The sequence below is a fragment of the Poecilia reticulata genome, chromosome 22 (genome assembly GCF_904066995.2).
Source record: "Poecilia reticulata chromosome 22, P_reticulata-male-v2, whole genome shotgun sequence".
Classification (NCBI taxonomy): domain Eukaryota; kingdom Metazoa; phylum Chordata; class Actinopteri; order Cyprinodontiformes; family Poeciliidae; genus Poecilia; species Poecilia reticulata.
Genome location: NC_088851.1, coordinates 9,190,873 through 9,207,918, shown reverse-complemented (window position 1 = coordinate 9,207,918; position 17,046 = coordinate 9,190,873). Strand labels below are relative to the sequence as shown.

At 42.2% G+C, this 17,046-nt stretch overlaps 1 protein-coding gene across 3 annotated transcripts in view; it reads left to right on the top strand.

Annotated features, from left to right (window-relative positions):
- The first annotated feature begins 4,538 nt into the window (after positions 1–4,538).
- The window catches only part of efna2a (ephrin-A2a), a 110,624-nt gene continuing 98,116 nt past the window's right edge, over positions 4,539–17,046 (top strand). The window contains exon 1 of one of the 3 annotated variants that reach the window (XM_081602936.1): positions 4,539–5,678. In XM_081602936.1, the coding sequence (XP_081459062.1) occupies positions 5,536–5,678 (143 nt within the window). In that variant the 5' untranslated portion in view covers positions 4,539–5,535. The remainder of the gene's footprint in view (positions 5,679–17,046) is intronic. The other 2 variants (XM_081602935.1, XM_017302528.2) reach the window with 2 other exon arrangements.

Sequence of the window (17,046 nt, the reverse complement as noted above, 5' to 3'; positions counted from 1 at the left end):
CATGTCTCGCTCTTTTGGATGGGGGAAGTGTTGCTATGGAAACCAAGTCAACATTTCTCATGAGATGGGATTATTGATCTGAAACGCTTGCTGTAAAGTACATCTGGCATCCTTTACGGGACGTGAAGTGAAACCTCCAAACCAAATTGGTTGTGCGTGTTCTCCACCACTAGGGGGAGCTCGTGGTTTATGAAAGTGGTGTCGGCTTGTAAAGTAAAGGTGACTTTACCTGCCATGCACCGCGTTAGTAGCTGGTGTATTGATCTCTAAAGCCTTCCAGAGCTACACCTTTACTTGGATTGACTTAAAAGCAGTGAACAGGACTAACCTCAACTCTTCCCTGCATTTATAGAAAAATAAAGCAAGAGCATATTTGATTCCTGGATCTATTTGTGGTGAGGAGGAGACTGCAGCTTGTGGAGTAAAATGTTACATGCAGCAAGCTCCAAGTTCTTTTGAAAATCACAGTTGTAGCAGGCGCATTGGTGCCATTTCTTTAAATAGCAAAACACTTTGAAGTTTTTTTTTATTCCCCTCCCCTCTTCTGAAAGGAATCTAGGTTTTTATTAACGGAAAACTCTGAATAAATGTGGGGGAACATATGGAAAATGTTTGAGTTTTCAGGCATTATTTCCTAAAGTACAGACTTCAGAAATTTAGATTTGTTTTGATAATTTAATGCTCAAAATGATAGCACTCCATCCTAACTAACCAGATTAACTTTAGGTAAAAAAAAAAAAAAGTTAGAAAATACTTCAATATGGCAAGTAATTTAGAGCATAATACAGACAGTTGTGTGTAGTTCAAGCAGTGAGCTCATTTATCTGGTGAACAAGTGGTCCTTGTTGAAGGACAAAGGTAGGATATGTCATGTGGCGTTTAGTCCTTTGGAAATGTTAAACACAATGAGATTTTGGTTCTGAAGGACGGTGTACTACTTGGTTAAAAACAAAACTGCAGAAAATGACAAACAGAAAAACGTGAAGGAAAAACGGCCACAGATCAGCTCGACGGTGAGCAAAAGAAGTAGATGTCCATCTTCCTACAGCACAGGCATTTCCAGTGTAAATATTTGCTACTCAATTGTCCTGAATGCTGTTAACTGTTTTAAAAAAATCTGCTTAGCCTTGTTTACTTCTGAGCATCTCTCACTTTGCATAATCAGTCATTTGAAGCAGAGAGAAGTTCATGCTCAATTCTCTCTGGAATATATTGAAATGCAAAGAGACTGCATCATTTTAGATGGATGTGTAACCAACTCATGTTTAGATTCTCACTGCAGACAAAATATGGCAAGTTTGTTTTAGGACACAGGGTTTGCATTTCTTTCTCTTACATGTAGGTCGGTGTGAGATTCTCAGGGTTCGAGTCGAACTAGCAGGACATCACACTGTCGACACAAAAATGTGAACGTGAAAATCACATGATTGTAACGCCTATGAAAACTTTTAGTCCTTCTGCAGCTAAATCTATGCAATATATTGATTACAAAGATCATGTATTAACTTTCTTGTTCATTTTCCAGTGAGTAATGTATTAAATATTTATAGGATTAGCCAGGAGAATATAAACCTTTTTTGGGATAGGTGGGTCTGTCAGAACAGACTGTCGCAACCCCAGAAGTGTCAAATTTGCAAATTATTTGACCTGGAGCGCTGTGTGTGTGTGTGCGTGTGTGTGTGTGTGTGTGTGTGCGTTCGATAACATCAAGGGGAAAAAAAAAAACAGTTTTTGAAATTCAACAGACGACGACCCTGGCATGACTGTGAGAAAAGGTTTTTCGACCCAGAGTGATTGTGAGTCCAGGAGAGTTGAGGGGAAACAACTTTTGAGTCAAATTTCTCCTTTTAGTAAGAAAGGGAAACCTGAAGTAACCTTGTTTGAGTCAGCTGACCGAGCCGCCCTGCTGCAGCCCCAACCCTTAAATGAAAGAGCTGCGGTGTCACAGTATACACGGAAACAAAAAATTGCTTCATGAAGACATTGTATCAGAAAACGCAGACATTATTCAACTGGAACATCTCAAGCATTCGGTTTCGTTTGTTATGCATTTGAGGAAAACGCACAGTAGTCTTCTTTTGGCTGGCTGACTATCGGTGTGGGTCAGCATCTCCTTTGTGCCTTCTGAATTTGGACCCTCGATTAGTCCCTCGCTCCTAAACGAGCACGGCTGAATGAGCCCACTTGAAATGGTAATTCAGCCACATCTGGAAACGTTTATTTACATTAGACCAGCGGTCTCTAATCAACGAAATACCAGCTAAACTCCCAAGGCCACACAAATGTGAACCTGCTGGGTATCCAGAAAGGTTTGGGGGAGGGGGGGGTTGGGCTTAACAATTGGTTCAAGTTGTGACCAGATCAGTTCCTGCCACCGCCAGACGAGCAAATGAGACCAGATCGAATGCTATGTGTGACCCGGAAATCTAATAATTGATTGCTTTTTTTTTTTTTTTTTTTTACTGGTTTGCAGCTTGGAACCGGGTTCACAATTCATCCTCGATGGTCACGTCCTTGTTTCAGAGCAATCGAAGTCTTAACCAGCTGTAAGGTTGAAGCTTGAACACCCCTTTAAAAGAGGACGTATGCCCAGATTTAAGCCGACTAAATATGCTGCCTTAAACGAATCAGTCGAGTATTGTTTAGTCAGCTTATGAGATTTGGTTTCACTTTCAGAGTGACGCAGACGAGGAAAAAGCCTGCAACGGAGGTGAGGGATGTCTTTAGTATATAGTGGCTCCATTTAGGAGAACCACCAGGAGACAATCTACCTGTTTCTATATGCACGCCTCAGACAGATGTTGAATAATTCATGCACAGAGGCGGACAACATGCAGCTGTATTTGGGTTATGGGGGTGGGGGGTGGAGGGGGGGGTGCATGGGCTCTTTCTCTGCTAGAATATGCACGGCCCAAATTATAGGCATTACTTTGCAAGGAGAGAGAAAGTAGGCCACTTTGCATAGAGGATCTAACGGAGATGGGAAAATAAAATGGGAAAGATGGAGCTGAAGGAAGGTTCGGTTAAAGTTGGATGATGGGAGTAATTATTTTTTCTACTTATGGAAAGACGCAGAATACTGTATGATGTACCAGTCTTCTAATATATATATAAATATATATATATATATATATATATATATATATATAAACTGTCATTCCCCCATTGAGAATGCAAATGAAATTGCTGCAAACAGTTTCTCTGAATCAATTCTCATCTTGCTGAGAGTGAATTGATCTTCGCTGGAGATCATTCTGCGCAAGACAGCTTGTCAACACATGTTAGAAACAGCATGGTGCACCCTGTGGAAGCGGCGCTTAACACTGCACTTACAGCTTCATCCACCTCCCCGTGGAGGTGGAGGTGGGGGCTAGGAGGCAAACCAAAATACAGTAAGATGATGCTTCTGCTCCGGAATCTGTTCACTGCAGATGCAGACAGTGCTGGGTTTTGTTATGGGCCACTTGGCTCTCTGCCCTGGGCGGCATGGTGAAAGGAGGGGTGCAAAAATGTTTGTGTCTTGGACATTTTTTTGTTTTGCTATAAATGTCTGAAGTTAAAATACCTCCAATCATTGAGATCAGAAAAAAACAAGTGACTTTGTACAGAACTGTATACTATTTATAAGCCCACCTAAAAAATGATGTGTATTTTGCTCCATTTTTTTTCATAGGACATTTCTAGTGATGACAGACTTTTTAAATGATTTTTATCAGTACAGGGCCTAGAAATTGTGTAACTTTCATGTGTCAAACTTTTTTTGGGGGGGGGGGGGGTAGAGCAACAAGATCGGCTCTAGTCCTGAGGACCACGTCTCTCTGGTTGTACATGTGGTTGTGTGTGGAGGGGTAAAGACGGAGCGCCGCAGTTCGCTGAAACCTGTCAGGAGGTTTGCAGCTCTCGAGTTTTACATTCGGCACTCGGCCTGGTTGCCATTTGGGCCCTAATGGACTCTAATGAAAAATGACTCCACTGTTGCGGCGATCCATCAGAAGGTCTTCTCCTTCTTCCTCCTCTCTCAGGCAGATCCGGGGGTGTAGTGGCAGGAAATGTGACTGGCATCTGAATTTTGGAATAATGTCCATTTCGAAAACGGCAAACAGTCAGTTGTTAATGAAAAGTTTTATTGTTTTTTTTTTCCCTAAATAATGGAATGTCAAAACATTACTTATACACAACAAACTTTTTTTTTTTTTAATGTTGGTTTATGAAAACATTTTTGTCTTTCTGTTGTATGTTTTTAGCTTTGAATTATATTGCAGCAATTAATGATAATAGAGCTCTTTGATTGGACGCCCCATGTAGCTGCATTGTTCGTTTGTGCCTCAGGCCGGTTCTGGATAAGATTTGGTTTCCTATATAGTGAGATTCAGCATGACTTTCCATTTGAGCGCTAATGCGACTCATTTGAAGAACAGAATTCCCCCCCCCCCCCCCCCCCCCCCCCCTCCAAAAAAAACCACGTAATTATGGCGCATTTTACGTTAATTAACTTTTAATGAGTGTTTAATGACTTCTACGCGCTCTCCGTTGTGTATCGCCAGGGCGCAGTGAGTCAGCCGGCCCCTGGTCCCCAGAGGGAGCGCGGGCCACCAGCCCCGCCCGCTCTGAAAGAGGAGTGAGCGCTGGATGGAGAGAGAAAGAGAGGAAGGGGAGGGGAGGGGAGGGGAGGGAGGATAGAGATGGAGCGGGTTACTTTACACCAAATCAGGGTTTCAGTGAGTAACACTGCCGCCATAGGTGGAGGTTGCAGAGAAGCATGTTGGGATTAAAGCTGTGACTGAACCCGTCGGGCTCCCCGCTCGCACCTGGTCCTCACCGTGACGCACAGGTTACCGGAGTCACGTTGGAGCGGAGCCGGCTGCTGCTGCGGCGGCGGCGGCGGCGGAGGGATCAACCAAGTTTGGGATGCAGTGAGAGAGGATGCTCGCGCCTGCTCGCAGTTCTTATTGCGCTTTAAATTTGAGCGGAAAATAAGGTCGCCCGCGTGGGATGCGAAAGGGTCAGATTTTGTCTGGCGTGCGTCAGCCTTAGACATCTCTAGAAATATGTGCGGCGGATTTTGTCTCGTTCGCGCCGAGCAGCGAGGAGATCACCGATAGAATCCCAAATCCTTGGATGAATTTTTGGAGAAGGACCTGGAAGAGGGAGGAGGGGACTGGCGGCGGGTGGTGGTGGGGGGGAAATCTGATCCAATGTGGCGCATCCACCGCTCCTGACTGCGCGTAATGGGGAGAAAAGTTTTTTCGGACGCGCTCGCAGCATCCCGCCGCTCGTAAATAACATGTGAATCCCGCTTCTTCTGAACGCAGCCGACGAAGTTTCCGAGTGATTTTTCAAACCAACCCATTATGACTTGAAACGCCCTCGGGGTGATCGGGACTCCAATCGAACCAGTTAGCGATCCCCGCTCCGCCAAAGACGCGCAGACGGACGTTCATGATCTAGACACGAGAGAGGATTTCTGCAGCAACGCAGCGAAACAAGCCCGATCCGCTTTTGTCAGAGAGAGAGAGAGAGAGAGGTTCCGTTCGGATGGCTGTGATGCTGTACCAGCTTGGCCAGAGGTGTGTGATGGAGCTGGTGCTGCTGACCGTCCTGTCCTGGGTCTCCGTGTGGGCGGAGGAGAAGATCATATTTGACAGACACGCTGTGTACTGGAACAGCTCCAATCCCAAGTGAGTTTTCCTTAAAGTTTGGCCTTGAGGTGTGTGTTTGTGTGTGTGTGTGTGTGTGAGAGAGAGAGAGAGAGAGAGAGAGAGAGAGAGAGAGAGAGAGAGAGAGAGAGAGAGAGAGAGAGAGAGAGAGAGAGAGAGAGAGAGAGAGAGAGAGAGAGATGGAGAAAGAAAGAGTGTGTGTTTGTGTTTTAAGGACTGCCTGTCTGCCAAGCACGCCTCTCAAAATCAAACCTTACCAGTGGGCAACAGTGCCTTGAAATATGGAAGGATCTGCAGTTTCCCACTGCTTGAAATATTCTGTCTGACCTCTTCTGTTTGTTTACCTTTAATGCTTTTTTTTTTTTTTTTTTTTTTTTTTACTATCTCCGTTGTGTTTTGGCTGAAAATGCAATATTGATGTGTTTTGTTTTGTTTTTTGAACACACAGACACTGGATGTTTTATGTAGCACAAGGGGCATCTTTTGTTTTAAACAATGAGGGCATGCTGCCTCCTGTTCTCATCACTGTCTGGAGATTTACTCTCTCTCTTTCTCTCTCTCTCTTTCTCTCTCTCTCTCTCTCTCTCACATGCAGAAAGCTTTTACCTCTTCTCAACTGGTTTCAGGGTCTGCACACTCATGCATTACACACACAAGCCATGCAAACGCTCACATTTCGCTCGCTCTCTTTCTCTCCCTCGGTTTCTCATTGACATGGCGCAGGAGCACACTCAGTCCATCTGACTAATGCTTTGTGACAGCCTCTTTTTCTCCTTTTCTATCACCCTGTCTTCTTTCTGTACCTGTTTGTCCCTCCCTCCCTCTCCCAGTCAGGTAAATAAACAGTAGGCACGTGCCAGTTATCGGTATCGAGGTATGCCGAAGGTTGTTTTTGTTTTTTTTTTCTTTAGAAAGTTCTGATGTGAAAATTTCCCGTCATGGATCAACTGTCCTTGAAAGCAAAGTTCTGTCGTGGTCAGAGTTTTTCCCCAGCTCCCCTCACATGTCGAGCAAACGTGTAAAGTAAGCTAACTGCTAAATATATTTGACAAATTTTGCATGAGAAGGAAAAATTGTCCTCCCCCACAAAAAAAAAAAAGTTTAGCTTAGTGACATTTTGGCAGATTCATGACAATATTTGCCTGACGTATCAAATATGACACAAAAGGAAATTTCAGACGATTGGATGAGAATATATTTTTTCTTTCCTTTTTTTTCAAAAACTTAAAATCTAATGAATGTTTTTCTTTTTTTAAAAGCTAGCAACCTGCTCCTCCAGCTTAAAGCACTTCCACTACTCCCACCTGTTTCTGTGCACTGCCAGTCAGCTGGCTGAAAGAAGGCAACAGCAACACCAGCCACCAGTTTTACATTGCTTACAAGAAAAACAAAGCACATCTCTAGATGGGAACCTACACGTGATTATTGTGGTGCAAAATATACCTTGTGATATTGGAAAAGTGCAATAATTAACAATATAGTAATAAAAAAAACTCAATGTATCAAATATGGTACAAAAAAAACAACCTGTATCAACAGCATTTTTACCCGTTAAGTTTTAATTCTGCCGAAACTTTTACATCAAACTCAAAATGACAGTAAACAAATGTAATAACGTTATTATTGTCGTAATAATGAATACGTTACTGCATATTATAGCGGCCACACAAAATGTTGCAGAAGTGAAAGCAGTTGGATTGGATCTTTATTGTGTAACTCTAGGTGGTATTTTTACTCAAGGTTATCATGCCGTGAGAATCTCACACCCGCCTGTGCTTCATAAACAGTGAAAGCGTTCCCTTCCCCTCTCTCTCTCTTCCTCTCTCGCTCATGGCTGAGTTAGTCTAAACCTGAACGCCCTGACTCTCCCTGCATCACCCAAACACATCCCGTGCCAACACAGGCACCGTCTCCGAATGAACTGCGGTTCCACAGAAGGCTCCTCAAATATTTAATAGGCAAGGGGGAACATTTTCTCCTTTTCCCAGAGTCTCTTTCTGTCTTTCTATTTGTCTGTCTGCGCTCCCACTCTCCTGCCATACACACGCTCGCGCACACCGAAACACACACACACACACACACACACACACACACCGAAACACCTACGCAGCGCGAGCGTTACAGGCTACATTTAAGCTATATAGGAGGTTGCTGGGGGCGCTGTTATTCCATCAGGGACTTACGGAGAAGCAGAAGCAAGAAAACGGGGGTACATCAAAAATGCATTGGTGCTAAAGCAGTGAGCCTGGGCTTTGTAGCGGCGGAGAGGTTCATCCTCCCCCCCCCTCCGCTAGGCCTTGGCACTGTCACTGCTCATGCTTTGCCTTTCTCTGCATTTACACACACACACACACACACACTGATCCCCACAGTGCTGCTCCTGTGATGGTCATCCACTTCCATGTATTCCAGATTCCTTTGAATTAAAGTCACTTGCTTGGTTTTGTTGGCAAGGTTTGCTTTTTTTTCTCTTATCATTATAACTGTAGTAAAAAAGTAAATTACTCGTATTAGACTCTGTAAGATGTGCGGTAATTTCTACAGCTACAATAATGAATCATTTTTATTCATAGGAAATAAAACTTTTTCCCTTGTTGGACTTTAACTGGGTCATTATGAGATGAACATGCATATAAGCCGTCTTGAAGGAGGAACCAGCTTCCCTGTCCTTGTAGAGGAAAAAAATGCGCATCCAAACAGCATGATGCTGCCACTACCATGTTTCAAGGTGAGGACGGTGTGTTAAGAGTAACATACGACGTTGTCTCATCTGACCAGTTTACCTTCTTCTTCTTCTTCTTCTTCCACATATTTGCTGAAACCTAACGAGAAGCACACTAACAGAAGCACTTGCCAGAGAGAGTGAAGAGACTGAAAGTGCAGAAAAATTAATAACTGCGTGAATTAATTGATCAGAAATTGTGCATTGTCTTTTTCTTTGCGTGTCCAAAATGTCCTTTCTGACTCAAAAGCAGCTCAAGAGCTCCTTTCCTAGAAGTCCACAAGCACAGACTTGGGACTTAGGGTCCAGTTAGGATTCAGCGTGCTGCAGCTTTCTGTTTTTATTCATGTTCCTGAAATCTCATGGTGCTTCTAGTTTTCATTGGCTTTCTTTGCACCTGTAGTCCAAAAGGTTTTAGAAGCCCTAACAGGGATAAGGTCTTGAACTTTATTTTTTATTTTTGCTTTTGTCCTTAGTGGAATATTACATTATGTCTTGTCCCTGATTAAATACATAGAAAATAAATTAAAGGTTCACTGTCCCACCGCCCACACACTTTGCAAATTTGTCTCTGCTGAATATGTCATAGATGTGTCACACTCAGAGAAAAGTTGAACATTTTTCATTTAAGGTCCAGGATGCTGCATCCGTAGATGGACAAGGGGGAAAATAGCAGGCACTTCCTTCTTAAATGCGTAACACCCCAACTGATTTTATTTTCAAGAACATTTCAGTGTAATGCCAAATACAAACTTAAGTTTATATATGGAAAAGGTGCCTCAGAAAGGCAACTCCTAAGGATTTGCCTAAGCCATTTTACATTTTGTCACATTTCAATCAATCTGAGTGACTAACAAGGACAAACAGGCAATTTCTAAAAGCTTACCATGTACCCTTTAACTCTGATGCGCCTAAATGAAACTCATTCACTAAACAGAGTCCCCCGCTTTTGATTGATTCCCAGTAAAAACGTGTTCTGTGAAGGCCTGAGAGGTTTGTTAGAGAACGTAAGTGAACAAGCGGCATCATGAAGACCAGGGAACGCAGCAGAGAAAGGTCAGGAAGAAACGTCATTAAATCTCAAGCTTTGAACATGTTCAGTCCGTCGTCTCGATGTGGAAAGAACGTGGTTCAAATGCGTCATTACCAAAACTGACGGGGCAGGAAAAGGGAGCATTAATTGGTGAAGTAGGCAAGAGGATGATGAGGAGCAGCAGAGACCCACAGCTCAGGTGAAAGAATCACTGGACAGCTACTATAACAAACTCCACAAATCTGTCATTTATGGACGAGTGGCAGGGAGAAAGTCCTGAGAATCGGTTTCTCACAAGCCGTTTAGGAGACACAACAAAGATGTGGAATGAGGTGCTCTGGTCCGGAGGGACCAACACTGAGGTTTGTGGCCTACAAAGATGTGGGTCTTGGGGAAAAAAATACCTGCATCTCAGTGTGAAGAAAACCAATTTCTAAGATGAAACGGTGGCAGCAGCATAAATACTTCCACAGAAGGCTCTAGTTTCAGAACTGCTTTCCTCTCAAACCAAGACTTGTTGTATTGCACACTGTCCTGACATTAAGCTTCAGTTAAAAGGTGCTTTAAACTTCTTGACAGTCCATCATTTAATGTACCAACAAAGTGAGATATTTAGATTGTTTTACGATTAAACCAAATTAACCCAGCTCACAGAAGACACCGACCAACTTTCTCTCTCGTTAAAAAGTAAAGCCAAGCATTTGAGGAGTCACTTATAATACTTTTTTTCTTTTTTCCCTGCTCAAAGTGTTTGCTTGTCTTAAGTCTTAGAGGACCACATCTTCTGTTTAATCCCATCATTTCTAAGCAATAGGATTAGCACTCTTGTGTTTTCCTACTTTCCTTCCATGCAGATTTTTCTCAGCCCCCTTCAATTAATGCGTGTCCACTTCCTCTCTGTTCACTCCAGCCTCTCTTGCCCTACTTTTCTCCTCGGTGCATCTGCAGCATTAATAACCATCAACTCTAAAACAAAATCTGTTAATTGTTTTCTTTTTTCTTTTTCTTTTTTTTAAACCTTTTAGCTAATTGTGTGTCAATTACGTTTATTCTGGAGCGTATTGATCTCAATAAGATTAACCTGAATAAGTCAGGATAAATAAATAACTTCAACTGATGTTCTCTCTTGAGTGTGTGTGTGTGTGTGTGTTGTGAGTGTGTGTGTGTGTGTTAGGTGATATGGGGGGTGCTCAACTACAAATTGCCCCAAACCTTTGTTCTTCTTTTTTCAATCCCTGACTCTCAGCAGGTCCCATCTCTTTCAAGGTCTCGCTGGATAAGAGAAAATGCGTGAGATAATCCAATTCAAACAGCTCCGGCCACTTTTGGTCACGGGGGGCAGCACCCTCCAACACACACCATGTGTTGTCCATCCTCCTGTTGCGGTGTGATACGGAGTGCTGCGCAGTAACAAAGCGGCATAACGTTATTAACATAACATTATCACAACAATGCTGCAACGTTGGAGCACGATCTGGAAATCTCTCAGACCCGCATAGAAGAGCTTTTTTTTTTTTTTTTCTTTTGCCAACATGCATGCGGGAATAAATGTGGAACACACACATGCATGCAGTCGGATTTAGGTCAGTCACAACCATTATGAATGTCTATTGAATACGAGGTTACGCAGGCTCCATTTTTCTATCTGGGTACTGTTGCATGCTTGTGTATGGACACATATCTGTTCATTTTCCAGGAAAAAAAAAAGAAAAAAAGCCCTCGCTGTCCCTTTTCGTTTTTCTAGCCAGCGCACACAAACATAGAGGCTGCCTTGTTTGGCTCCCAGGCCCATATTATAAAGCCTGCAGGTGAGGGGCTTTGTTCACCCCAAGCAGCTAATGTGCTCAGAGCAATAGGCTCTCATCCACACACACACACACACACACACACACACGCACACACACACACACACACTCTCAGATGCACGCACACACGGGCCGAACTGTCCAGAAGGAGCACCTTATCTAATCCCGGGGTTTATCCTTCAAAAGACTTTCTTTTCCTTTCCTCCTTTGTTCCTCCCCCTCTCCTCGTCTCTCCGCGTCTTTGAGGAACTCCATGTCAGTGAGAAGCGCTGATGGTGGATGACATGTTCCTTCTACGGGACGCAATCCGTCTCCTTGGAGATGTTCACACACATACACCCAAACACGTGCACCCACGCAGCCTTTGAGGAGGAAGTGTTTTATGTGCCGAGCACAGCTTTTTTTCTTTTTTTTTAATTCAAGTTATTTTTTGTTCCTGCATGTAGAAAGTTTCCACACATGTCTGAATTGGTTGATTCCCACCTCCATGTCCTGTCATTCTGCTTCAGCCAGGGATGCAGTACTTCCCAGAAAATAATCTCACTTCTGTGTTTTTCTCCGTGTTTTTTAATTGTTGGACTTTTCTACAAACACATTTGAGTATTACAGATAGATGGATCTTTCTATATTTGGCTTATTTGTCTAGTTCCTGCTGCAAAAAAACATGCTCACAGCATGATGTTGCCACCACCATGCCTCACAGTAGGGCTTGTGTTAGCCAAGCGATCAGCAGTGCCAGTCTGTCTCGCCAATCATTCCAGCATAGTCGCCACATCTCTACTGCCAATTTACCATAAAGCCTTAACTACTGGAGTTTGTTAGCAATAGTTGAACTTCTGTCAAATTCGGCTGAAATTCGCACATAAGATTCACATCTGTAGGAATCTGACTGAAAAATGGGACCCATACGGGGTTGTTTAAAGGTTGTATAATTGCCCCTTTGTAATTGTATTGAGTGGTTTGAACTGATTTTCACAAATTTGTATCTTGACAAAATCTGTCCAAGAGGAGACTTTCCCTTCATGTTCATTGAAGGGAAAGTCAATGAACATGAAGGAAAAGTTTCTGCTCCGATCTGTGCTGCACAATTTTTGGTTGATACCAATTTCCTATGCCTGCTACTGAAACTATATGGCTTTTTCTGCTGTGGAATTAAAATACTGCATTATCTTTGCCAATTTAGCCTGCTACCAAATGCAAATGCTAAAAAGGAGGCTGAAAATGATGCAACACTTTCAACTTGTTTTATGTTTAATGTCAAATTTATTCATGACATTGCTCTCTCTAAGACAATGACAACACTCAGACAGTGCAAATTTGCTGTGCTGCAGGCATCATTGTCACTGGTTTGTCATAAAATCAACGCCTTTTGTATCGGTGTGTTATTTGTGAAAGAATGGCCGATGTTCGATATTAAAGTTTACAGCAAATATCGTCCGATACCAATACCATTCCGATAATGCTAGACTGTACTGACAGCACACTTGCTGAAGAATCTCAAGGACGTCGAGTGGAAATCAGATTCACTGGAACTCAATTTTGAACATCATACTATAGGATTACTTGTGCACCTGTTATGTTTAAATCTTTAGATTTTTAAAAATTTTTAAATTTATAATAAAAAAAATAGTCTGAAAACAAGTTTTCCTGCTCTTACTGTAGGTGGCGTTGTGCTTTTTTTTTCCCCCCCTGAAGAGACTACGCTCTGACTGGCTAAGGCAGGCATTCTGGTGGCGCTGGATGTGTGGTCAGTCATTACTCCACCACCAGCCAGCCCACACACACATCCAGACACCTACACACCACAAGGATTTGCATCCAATTTACATTTAGACGTGTACTCTCTCCTGCTCAGTTACTGACAGTTTGTCAGACTCGAGCTTGCCCCTGGGTTAAATCCATCTTCTGCCGCCTCGATCGCCACTACCCACTCTACCTTCCTTTACCTCCATTTTTCTTTTATTTACCCCCTCCCTCTCTTTACTTCTGCGCCTATCCAGCTTTCATCTTTACGGTCTCTCTCATCTCCCGCTGCCTTGGATCACGACTCCTCTCCCTCCTGGCCCTCCATCGCTCATACGATTGGGATGGGTTTTTTTTATTTTATATATACCTCTAACTTCGCATTGCCCTGCAATGTCCACATTGCCTCAGGCGGGCTCACACAAAGCAGCGCTACATCAGGTTACATGTTTCAGCCGTGACCCACATTGGGCTTTATCCGTACGGCTGTGCGCGTGTTTGCTTAAGATGACAGGGCTCTGCTGCGGTTTATGTTGAAAGACGCCAGTGTCAAGAGTTAATGCAGTATCCATATCCCCTCGGCTCTAGCTAAACTGATACTTAGAGTAATTAACATCGAGGCTTCCACCTTTGCAAATGATTTCTCTGAGCTCAGCAGGGAGAGACGTGGTTACATAACGAGTTCTAGTCTGGCGGACCTTAGTCATCAGCACATTCAACGCGCTGATTGGCAGGACGAGGTCATCCTAATATGCGGGGGCCATTAAGAGTGGAGAAGTAGGTCTGCTGATTTTTAAAAAATTTGTAATGCGCCGTCCAGGCGGTGAGACATTTCAGCATCAATTTGTGTGTTTTTTATTTTATTTTTTATCAAGCTTATTGAACGAAAACCAAATCTGGCAGCGCTCTCGGCAGAGGTTACGGCTTCCTAACAATGTTTTTTTTGTGTGTGAACTCGTTCATTCGAGAATGTTGAAACTCCATAAAAGGTGATAATCAGGCTTGACAACTCATAGCAGGGTTTTTAGAAACCAAAAATAGTTCTAATTAACGACACAAAACCTGTGAGAGCTTTTTGGGGCCCCATGTGCAACACTTTAAGAACCTTGCTGCAACTTTGCACATGTGAATACTAAGTGTTATGTGTCCTGGAACTGTGGATGGGAATTTAACATTTAATAATTTCAGGGAAAAAAAGAAGGAAGTAAACTCAGTGTGATGTTAACAGGGCTTTGCAAAAGTATTTTCAAACTTTTATATTTTCTTCCAGAATCGTCTAGTTATTAGCTGAATGCATCTTCTTATCACATGATTAACTTCCCTGCCGAGTATTTCAACAGCACAGTGACGCTTCTGCCGTGTTTCATAGTGGAGACTATGCGTAGATGGGGATTTCTTTCGGATATGGTCTCCAAATAATTAGAAACAATTTAATATAACAGGATTAATAAAGTTTTTGTCTAAGAAAGTCAAAGATTCTTCATCCATCCTGGTTTCTAAATCCAATATGGCTGTCACAAGAATAGAAGTTTGTAATGCCTGGAGCAATTGCTTGTTTGTGTTTTCAGCGCTTTAATGCCCATTAAATCATTCACATAGTATTTTACGCCATTTCTTAGTCGACTTTAGCACCACCTGCTGGTCTGTCATGGGAAATACAGCATTTTATTTATTTTTTAAATGCGTACATTTTTTTCAAGAATTAAAAAAAAATTATTCAATACAAATTGTCTAGAGTATTGTTGACCTCCAGTGACTTTTGTTGCTTGTGGAACATTGAAGATTCATAGAGGAAGCTGTTTGGTTGTATTTCTCTGATTGTCGTTTTAGAAGTGGAAATCACTCAAGATCATTGCCAATCTTGCCAGGAGCGATTCTTATGAAAAGTTCATCATCAAGATCAGACCACAGAAAACTCAGAGGAACTGCATAAAACCCAAGATATGCATTTTAGACACTATCGACCTTAATTTGAATGCTAAATATTGAATTTCTGCCAAGAACATCGTAAAGACTAGAGCAAATCTTTTTTTTTTAGCGATCATAGAAAGGCCATAAGAAAAACTGCTTGACTGTACTTTTAATGACAATCACGACTTGAGTGAAAACCAAAACTTTTTTATTTTTTGTCTTATTATGCCTTAAGACTTAAAAAGGATAGCTTAGAAATGCTAAAGTGAAATTTGGTAAAAAGATTACAAGCAGTTAAAATCTTACTTAACATACCACATTTAGTGCACCGCCTTCTACGTTTCCTTATGTGGCTAATCATCGACCTCCTCCTAAGTAACTGCATAATGATAATGACTAAAAGGTTTCTGAAATGGCTTTTTTGATAAACTGCTTCGATATTTTCGAGATGTCAGTTAGTTAAAGACGGAAGAAGCTCAGCTTGGTTTCAACTCTTCCCAGTCTGACCGACCTCGACTAAAGAGTTCGTAACAAGAGTTATTAAGACACCAACTACGGAAAAGAATATCCCCTGGCTGGTTGTAAACTTTTAACAGAACTCCACTTCAAAACTCCGGACGGTTTCGCCGCGGTTCTTGACGCCTTACTACGTGAAACGGACTCTTCTCTCTCTGCTGCGCTCATTTAGCCTGGTTAAACACAGGTGTGGCGGATCACGTTAACGACAAACGCATTCATTCAGGTGTTCTGGGGGCCAGACTCGGCTTGCTGAGCAGCGTCGTTACGATGATTAATTGCACCTGTGCTTTCCCCACCGCGCCGGAGCCAGAGAGTTTTGCGGGAAAGCAAACTGTTGTTATGTCAAGTGCGGAGGGCCTGTTTATTACTGGCTTTATACCATATGAGAGTTGTGTTTAATTACTGCTCGGTTTCATTTTTGCTGCGCTTCTGCCCGAGTTGAAACATTTTGTTAATTACTTTCAGATGTTCAATAGCTTAGCGGTTTTGTTTTTTTTTTTTATGCGTGGTGCCTTCCGAAAAATATTCCCACCTTGTGGAATTTTGTTATGTTGATTTGAATTTTAGGGGATATCAGAACACAAAATGGTGCATATTTGTGCAGTGGGAGGAAGAGATGATGCAAGGTTTTTTGAGTTTGATATGTATTTTCAGAAAGTTGACAAATATTTCTTCTTTTCAAAATAGTTTGAAGCTGCAGGTTTAGGGATGATCTTTCTCTTGAAGTTGAGGTCTCTGGACCTCCTTTCTGCTCTGTCCTTTGGATTTCATGATGCTGCTTCTTCACTAATGTACTCTACCAAAACTTTGATGCTTTCACAAAACTGCTTGATTCCTACTGTGATTAAATTACTCACAGGTAGAAGTGAATTTGTGCAATTTGCTGCACTGGATCTTCATTTATAAAGTCCTGAGTAGAAAAACACCCCATTTTGCAAATTTTTTTTTTTTTTTTAATGAAAGTCATGTGATTTTTTTTTACCCTTCGAAGCACTAATATTGGTTTGTGTTGGTCTATCACTCAAAAATATACATATTTTTTTCCCACAGCTACAAAACGATTAGTCATCCTTGGTAATAACTCATTCACTGGTTAATCTTAGTTCCGATTAAATCCTCAAACTGTAATGTGGAGAATAGCAAAAATATATATAGTCCTCAAGTGGTTCCATCTTTCCCAAACATCAGAATTACAGATTTTACTTCAGAGTGAAGGTTGTGACTTGGAATGCTAATACTTGTCTTAGAAATTATCTCTTTTTCAAAGCAGGTTTACCGCTAAATATCTTCCCCCTCGGGGCAAATAAAATCAGACCTTTCCAATGCATTTCTCACAGAAAATGCATTGGAAAGGTCTGAGTGTGTGTGGATGGAAGCTCTCTCTCTCTCTTTCCCTTTTTTTTTCTTCAGGTTTTCTATCCTGCCTCAGAGTTTCTGAGCTTGCTGGAAAAAAAAAAAGTCATCTTTTGATCTGCCAGTAGAAGTGGAGTTGATCTGTTTAGTATGTCACCTGCACGGTGAGGAATCTGTGATGAGACGTATAATGTTTACTTAACTTCCCTCAGCGTTTGATTGTTGGCGCAGCCGAGACGGAGCGAGCGAGGATGTTACGCTGCAGCGCATGCTTCTTCGGCTGCTCTCCTTCGCTAATGAGGT